General features: G+C 41.9%; 1 protein-coding gene across 1 annotated transcript; it reads left to right on the top strand.

The window, feature by feature from the left end:
• Positions 1-1000: 1000 nt before the first annotated feature.
• On the top strand, positions 1001-7855 carry LOC133920644 (homeobox protein HAZ1-like). Its single transcript, XM_062365247.1, has 10 exons — positions 1001-1556; positions 2113-3182; positions 3690-3855; positions 3983-4106; positions 4195-4307; positions 4393-4552; positions 4648-5006; positions 5757-6029; positions 6169-6258; positions 6364-7855. Exons 2-10 carry the CDS (start codon positions 2332-2334, stop codon positions 7471-7473), a joined length of 3246 nt encoding a protein of 1081 aa, XP_062221231.1. The 5' UTR covers positions 1001-1556; positions 2113-2331; the 3' UTR covers positions 7474-7855.
• Positions 7856-8756: the final 901 nt, after the last annotated feature.

Here is an 8756-nt window from a genome sequence, read left to right as displayed (position 1 = left end):
CTTACCGTCGCCTCAGATAGCGGTTATGGTACGGGTGAACATTGTAGCGCCAAAAGTACTGTTCCCACGACTATTTTTTCTTTCTATCTTTTTTATATAAAGCAGTGGTCTTCTATTGCTCTAAAAATTTTAGAATTTTTTTACGTGTTTCATAATCCATGTATAACCCATTTTAATTAGATTTACTAAAAAACATGTATAGAATTTAAACTAAAATTCTCCAAAAAATACTAGTTTTATAAGTTCTAACAATTGTTAGCGCCCTAATTATAAAAGTAGTATTTTTTAGAGAATTTTAGTTTAAATTCTACACATACTTTTTGAGTGAATCTAATTAAAATATGTTGCATATGGATTATAAAACACGTAAAAAAATTCTAGAATTTTTAGAGCAACAGAGGACTACTGTTTTATAGAGAGCCCTGTAAATGGTACTTCCGCTGTATGATGAGCGTAAGCCACGGTGGCGTGTGACTTCGCTTACCGTCCTCTCAGAAAACGATAAGCCACAGTGACGCATGGCGGATTGCTTACCGCTCTCTTAGTAGATGGTAAGGGTCTAACTGTCCTATAAGAGGGTGATGATAGGGTCTATTCTTGCAAATATTTTCTTCCGGAATACATTTATTTAATTATTATTTTAAAAAATATAAAAATTAAAAAAAAAAACTCGAGGAGGGAGGGGCGGCTCAAGCCGCTTGCAAAAATAGTCTATTTGCTTAGTCTTCCGACTTCTAGGGCCCAAACAAATGGGGCTTTCGGACCTGAAGACGAGTAACCGACCCAGCCCAACGACCGCTTCCCGGAAGAGGCGATATTGCGATAAACGAGCCCTAGCACATTCGTACGCGTGACCTGCGTCAGACCGACCGTCAGTCCATCGCATTTTCACGACGCACGCGGGAGGGTGTTCGCAAGCTGCGAAATCGACGGGAGGGGAAGCTCGCGGTGCCGGCCGCGGCGAGGTAAGTGCCCACCCTCCCTCCCCATCCTCCATCCACTCCACCGATTCACTCGCCTGTGCTCGTACGCGCGCGCTCCACACCGCCGCAACCTCCGCGTCCCCCATGATCCAACGCTGCGCGGTCGCGCCCCTCGGAGTCACCGCCCGCCGACCCACCCGCCCGAGCTTGCTGAGTGCCTACCGTCCCCACTGGAGAGGTCTGTTTCCCCTGCGAAACCCTCTCCCGATGGCTCGCCGCCGACCGATCACCTCCGCCGTAGCAGGTGGCACCGTTCTCGAGCCACTCGCAGGTGGTCATCCTGGTAGGCGGTCGAGTTGCAGCTGCAGCACCACTCGTGTCCTCGCTTTGTTCTCCATCGCACTCTACAGATTCCAGACTCCCATTTGCAGAACCCCCGTCCCCCTTCCCCTAAATCCCCTAGAAAATCACCGTTTTCCGGACCCGCCCTACCCATGTGTTGTAGTTGCTTCTAAGCTAGTTTGCTTCATCACAGTAGCTGCGAGGTTGCTGTGGCTCGATGGCAGGAGGTGATTAACCGATACATTGCTTAAAAGCCGGTGACTTTTGGGTGCTTCAGATCTCGAGGGGTGGGTGAGTGATTGGAACTCGATGAGCTGGTTAGTTTTGATTAGAATACGGTATAAAAATCGTCTTGGCAATGTCTGGTATGCCATGCATTAGCTTTGCAGCTTATAAATTGATCTTATCCTAGTAAAACGATGACATGTTACATGCTGATGGACTATTTATACCAAATCTACAATGTACCAGCAAAGCAACTACAATTTCTGATCAAAGGATGGAGTTGGCTTGTCTTTCAAGTGAGCTGTTCTTAGATTAAGCATCTCATGTTAGCGACATAAAGAATACAACATATCACACATTTAATATCTGAGATGAATATATAAAGTTGCTGTGTTGCATAATTTTAGTGTGTATATATATATATATATATATATATATCCGTGTGTGTCCCCTTGCATTCTTACATTCATTTATCTTCGATCAAATAAGTACTAGTTGAACTCTAATGTGAGCCATGAGGGATACAATAGGTCTTTTCAAAGCAAGCACTCATGAACGATTACATTTTAATATTTGTTGGTACCATTGATAAGCATATTCATGTTTTTTTTTATTGTTGTAGGTCCTGGCACATTTGTCTTGACTGGATAGACTTACCTAGTGAACGAAGGCGCCCCCTGAGGTTCCAATGGCCTAGCAGTTCCTGTGGAGGATGTCCATTTTCTTTATCATTTATATGGATAAAAACAAATACGTCTGGTCTTGTTCAGGACAATGGAGACATTGGGAACAATGCAGCTTTTGCTTGTGAGCCAGAAATAGCTGTAGAGGAACGGTAAAAATGGTAAGGAAAAGCTCAGAAGGATCAGCAAGTAACAGGTATCCCTTGAGATCTGCACATAGTAGTGGCAGGGTTCTTCGCTCTGCCTCAATCAAGAATAATAAGGCATGTAGTGAGCCTCTGAATGATAGTGCTGCTGCTCAACCAGAAACGAAAAAAAGAAAAAGTGGTAGTCCGTCTGAGGATCCCAATAACAGTGTCAGGGTGCTTCGCTCTGCCTCAAAAAATAAGGATGGGGCATGTAGCGAGCCTCTAAATGATAGTACTGCTGGTGAACCAGCTGAAAATAAAAGAAAAAGTGTCAGTCCCTTAAAGGTGGGAAGTCCCAATAACAGTGTCAGGGTGCTTCGTTCTGCCTCAAAAAACAAGAATGAGTTATGCAGTGAGCCTCTAAATGATAGTACTGTTGCTCAACCAGCAGTGAAAAGAAGAAAAAGTGGCAGTCTGTCAAAGGTGAGAAGCCCTGTGAGCAGTGCCAGGGTGCTCCGCTCTACCTCAAAAGTGAAGAATGAGACATGTCATGAACCTCTAAATGATAGTACTGCTGCTCAACCAGCTGCGAGAAAAAGGAAAAGTGGCACACCCTCAAAGACAGATTGTCCAAAGGTTGGTGTCAGGGTGCTTCGTTCTGCTACAAAAAAGAAGAATGAGACATGTAGTGAGCCTCTAAATGATATTACTTCCGCTCAACCATCTGCGAGAAAAAGAAAAAGTGGCAGGCGCTCAAAGGATCGCAGTCCCAAGAAGGATTACTTAAAAATTTGTCAAAGAGTTAGGTACATTTTGAATCGAATGAACTATGAACAAAGCCTGATTCAGGCTTATGCAAGTGAAGGCTGGAGAGGTCAAAGGTTTGTCACTCAAATAATTATGTATATCGCCTGCTCAACTCCTTGTGCACTTTTCTCTCCTTTTGGAATTAGTGTTTGGTTTTTGGTTTGTTTGGCTTGGAACATTTATTTGTCATTCCAAAAGGATCGAATTAGTTGGTATTTGGTAGGATACATTGTGCACACACATCCTCATCTGCTAAGTGTTAAAGTTGGTTTTCCTCTTTATATGTAACTGTTTTACCATATGTACTAAGAATTTTTAGGGATGTATGTCAAACAGAACGGATCATGAATCTTGGTTACATATTGGCTGCTTCCCATGTTCCAGATTTATCCATCATATGTAGGGAATATATTGTACTGTTCCTTGTAGTTCACATTCCACTATGTATTTCCGTAATTCTATTTCACTAGTATTTCTATAATTCTATTTCACTAGGTATTTATGTAATTCTATTGATAGTTTTATATTGTTGAAATGTGTCTTCTCCTCTTATACCGCGTTGATGATACATAAATTCGCAGTTTGGAAAAAATAAGACCTGAGAAAGAGCTTGAGCGAGCCAAGGCAGAAATTCTGCGATGCAAGTTACGAATTCGGGAAGCTTTTCGGAATATGGATTATCTTTTATCTGAGGGAAAGCTTGAAGAATCTTTGTTTGATTCTGCAGGAGAAATTTCTAGTGAAGATGTAGACAGTCTCACTTTATTCTTGACATCTCTCATATTTTTATTTTCTTTCTGTTCTCGCATTTCTCATATTTTTATTTGACCCTGGTTGTCAAGTTATTGCAGAGATAATTTGTTTCATCTTTCAGATTTTTTGTGCCATATGTGGTACAAAGGATGTTACTTTACAAAACGACATCATTCTTTGTGATGGAGCCTGCGATAGAGGGTTCCACCAGAATTGTTTGAACCCTCCCTTGCTGACTGAAGATAGTAATATATCCATTACATTTTCTGTTTTTCCTATATATTGAAATCATAGTTGCATCTGCTGCTTATTTGTAACTGTTTTTATTTCTAGTACCTCCGGGGGATGAAGGATGGCTTTGCCCTACATGTGTGTGCAAATTAGACTGTATAGATGCACTAAATGAACTCCAAGGAAGCAAACTCTCTATTCATGACTCGTGGGAGGTAAAAACCAACGAAGTACCTGTACAATCAAGATAAAATGAGGCTGAATTATATTCCAACACGAGACTACATTTAATCTCTGCAGGAAGTTTTCCCTGAGGCAGCTTCACTTGCGAATGGTTCTAAACAAGTTGATGCTTCTAATCTACAGCCGAATGATTCAGAGGACAATGATTACAACCCTGCATTGGCTGAAGGGCACATGGTGAATGAAGACAGATCTTCTGCAGAGGACGAGGGCAAAGGTCAGATTCTGATGTCTCAGATTTTATCACCTCGTTTGAGGATTCTAAACCTTTTAAAAACAAAAGGTCTGATTCTTCAAATAATGCAAGGACAGTCGATGACCTTGGTTTGCCTTCGGAGGACTCAGAGGATGATGACTTTGATCCAACAGGTCCAGATTCTAGTGAAGACCGAAAAAACGAATCAAACTCAGAAGAGTCGGATTTCACATCTGACTCTGATGATTTCTGTGCTGAGATTGCTAAATCTCGTGGTCTGGATGAAGTCTCGATATCTCCATTATCAAATGTCATAGACCATGCTGATAGAATGAAAATTAGTGCTGTTGATAATCACTTTAATGAAGAAAATTCCAATCGTGCATTTGTGGAGATGGAGCTAGAGCAAGACATGATACTACCAGTTTCAAGTAGGCGGCAGGTTGAACGGTTGGATTACAAAAAACTGTATGATGTATGTCATCTCTCTTGCATTTTTCCCATACCATCAATACATGTTTTCTGTATTTATTTGTTCCTACCTCTTGTTAAGTCCTAAATACAAAAGGTTTAAGTCCTAATTCAACATGACTTGAAATATGAAAGGTAAGAATATAACGTTTGCTCCTCCAGAGAAGCATCAAATGCCTATCTTTGTGCCATGGTTGACTGTAGCCAAATTTTATGCAAAAAAGTTAGGAGTGTGCAGACTTGGTCTCTTTGCCGTAGACAAACCAAGTCCTTTTTTCTATCTTCCCCTTTTGCATTTATTTTTTTCTCCTGCAAGAGCGGCAAGAGTGCAAGTCAATGCTTCTGACGAAAGTGAATATCAGATTATGTCTGGCAGATCATGCTATTTTGTAGTAATGCTTGCACTGCAGGTCCTGAAACACTTAGATGCAGTCCCTAACTTATGTTATACACATGGCGCATATATCGATCATTAAGTAAAAAAGCCTTCAAGTAAAACTAGGCCATGCTGTAAAGCATATATGTATAGAGAGTGACACTCAACTGAAGACAACCAACAATAAAAAGAGCTATTAGCTCATTTTTTATATGTACAGAAAATAACACTCAATGAACCATCTCAAATACATGCTTTAGTGAAGCAATCAGTACATAACTTCTATCAAAACCACATAGTACACTAGGAACACTGATGAAGCAACTATCGTGGACCTTACTCCTTTCTCTTCCGTTTATTTCATGTGGCAATCTAAAGGAGGCGTATGGAGAATCATCTGATTCAAGTGATGATGAAGAGTGGTCCGGAAAAGAACAATTAGAAGGCAGCGAAACAGATTTACCTGGTGCGCCACTTTATCCTGCCAAACGGTGCTCTAGAAGAGCACCAGCTGGGCAACAGAATAATGAACATACTCCTCAGAGGGAGTGGCTTCATGGTTCTGTAAGTGAGCAGCAAACTGAAGTTCTTCACTCCAATGTCAGCAGTAGCACAGCCCGAAAACATCATTTTGGTCCTATAATTAGTCAGGTAGAGAATATTTACATATCTCCTTTTGGTTTAGATGGTTATACAATTTTTTCTTAGAACCATTTTGTGCTAACAAATTGATCCAATTAATTGTAAATTTAATATCTATTACGTCATTGAAACTACATTTTTCTTGCAGAAACTGAAGGTACATTTTGAGAAAGATCCATATCCTAGTCGCCCAGCAAAAGAGAGTCTGGCACAAGAGCTAGGACTGACATTCATTCAGGTACTTACTGCCGCCTTTGTTTTTCGTCTCCCAGTGAATTTCGTGTTTCATGCTTATTGGGTTGTTATTGTATTTCTCCTGCCTTAATAGAGTTTCTGCTAACAGGTCAGTAAATGGTTTTCTGCTACTCGTCATTATTCAAGAGTTGCTGCTGCCAAGAACAAAAAGCATCCGGGAAAATATACTATTGAGAATATTAATAGCACAGCTGTAGATAACATACAAGTCAGAGAACCCAATGTAGGGTTCATGGAAAAACCGACTGCAGATAGAAATGACATGATTTCCAAAAAATTGTTGGTCCAAATTAATCTTAACGAAGGTAACGAAGAAGATATCCCACACAGTCAAGATACCAGGTGTGAACAGAGAGTGATTATGACTCCCACCACCATCTCAAGAGATGTTGGTTCGCCAGGATATGGTCCTGGAGAAAACCAGGGCAATGGTGGTTCTAGGAATACCAGATGTGAGCAGAGTGTGGTTATGACTCCTACCACCATCTCAAGAGAAGTCGGTCCGCCAGGATATGGGCCCGAAGAAAACCAGGGCAATGGCACTTCATGGAATATGAGATGTGGGCAGAGTGTGTTTATGAGTCCTATGACCATCTCAAGAGAAGTCGGTCCACCAGGATATGTGCCTGGAGAAAACCAGGGCAGTGGCGCTTTATGGAGTGCGAGCTGGGAGCAGAGAGTGTTTAGGAGTCCTACGGCCATCGCAGGAGAAGTCGGTCTGCCAGGACATGGGCCTGGAGAAAACCAGGGCAATGTTGCTTCATGGAGTACGAGCTGGGAGCAGAGAGTGTTCATGAGTCCTACGACGATTGCAAGAGAAGTCGGTCCTCTAGGATATGGGCCTGGAGAAAACCAGGGCAATGGCGCTTCATGGAATACGAGCTGCGAGCAGAGAATGTTTACAAGTCCTACAAAAATCTCAAGGGAAGTTGGCCCACCAGGATATGATCCTGTAGAAAACCAGGGAACTGGTGGTGCAAGGAATATAAACTTCGAGCAGAGAAGGGTTATGACTCCTACCACCATCTCAAGAGAAGTCTTTCCACCAGGATACGGGCCTGGAGAAAACCAGGGCAATGGTGCTTCAGGGAATGTCAGAAGCCCACAAGGTAGGTCTGCAGAGAAGGTAGAACTTTCAGATGAGGCTAGGAAAAAGGCAATACTGCGGGAGCTGAGGAGGAGGCAGAAGTTCAGGTGATGCTGGGTATGTGAACTTTCGGGCAATGGTGCTTCAGGGAGTGTCAGAAGCCCACAAGGTAGGAGGTAGGTCTGCAGAGAAGGTAGAACTCTAAGATGCGGCTAGGAAAAAGGCAATACAGCGGTAGCAGTTCAGGTGATGCGCGGTATGTGAACTTCTGGATGCTGCGCAATAAAATTTGACTCCAAATTATCTGAGACTGGTGATCCAGTCTTGATGGCTAGTGAGTGGCGACCTTAGTTGCGGAGAAGCAAAACCGTTCTTGTTGTCGTTGTTCCTTTAGAGCCTTGCTTGACTCGCATCAAAAATTTCTGATGGAAACCTCTTGAATCTGAAGTATTTATTTAACGTTCTGTGAATTTGCGCAATTGCCTTTGATGTACCCTGGGAGTCAGTAACACATGATATGTGGCTAGCATGTGATCTTGGTTGTGCAATCTGCGATCTGACATTGCTAGGAGGCTCAGATAATCCTTTCTGTTTCAGCAATGTACCATTGCATATTTGTGTAGCTCAGGAGCTTGGTGCCCTGGACGGCTGGAACCTACGTTTGTCGGTGGTGATCAACTCACTCTCCTTTTTGCGCAGAATAGAAACTTCACACGTAAAATTAATTTAGTATATAGTAATATGAAGAAATAAAAAAATAGTATATAAAAAATTTACATATTGTACTTCCCAAAAATACGACTACGAGATTGTTTATCAACCGATATAGTAATTTGGAAAAGTAAAAAATATAGTGATATAAAAAATAAATTTATATATCATATTTTTCAAAAATACAAGATTATTTGATCGATTGAATCGTTACTATCGTCGGAGTAACTTGTCTATTTTACAAGGTGCCGTTTGGATACTGGGAAAGGGTTTGGATACTGGGAAAGGAAAATAATATCTCACTGGAATAGAAACAAAATTCAATCATTGTCATCCATCTCTTCTCATAACCCTTCATTTTATTTTCCCTATCTCACCTCTCTTTTCCCAGTTACCAAACGCCATCTAGAGACGTGTTTGGATGCCTGCACGTGCGAAGCAGCGTGCCAGCCTAGCTCCACGTGTGCAGCGCGCTGGCCGTTTGGTTGCCTGCACCTTCACTCGAGCCTGCATTCGTCCGTGCGCCTGCACCTCCCCAGCCTGGCCGGCGAGAAACGCCGGAATGGCCGTTTCTCCCGGGCCAGACCAGCCACGTGCAACGGATTAGCGTTAATGATGGATAATTAGCAAATATTAACTCATATTAGTACATTTTAAATTAAATTAAGTTTTAATATGATAAA

Source organism: Phragmites australis, chromosome 1 (genome assembly GCF_958298935.1).
Source record: "Phragmites australis chromosome 1, lpPhrAust1.1, whole genome shotgun sequence".
In the NCBI taxonomy this organism is placed as follows: Eukaryota; Viridiplantae; Streptophyta; class Magnoliopsida; order Poales; family Poaceae; genus Phragmites; species Phragmites australis.
Note: the sequence above shows the minus strand (reverse complement) of the source record. Positions and strands in the feature narration are given on the sequence as shown.

Bases quoted from the DNA above. Each gene is read 5' to 3' on its own strand.
- LOC133920644 (XM_062365247.1), top strand. From the start codon at position 2,332: ATGGTAAGGAAAAGCTCAGAAGGATCAGCAAGTAACAGGTATCCCTTG. The intron at 4,308-4,392 runs GTAAAAACCAAC...TAATCTCTGCAG, and splicing joins CTATTCATGACTCGTGGGAG to GAAGTTTTCCCTGAGGCAGC. The intron at 6,259-6,363 runs GTACTTACTGCC...TTCTGCTAACAG, and splicing joins TAGGACTGACATTCATTCAG to GTCAGTAAATGGTTTTCTGC.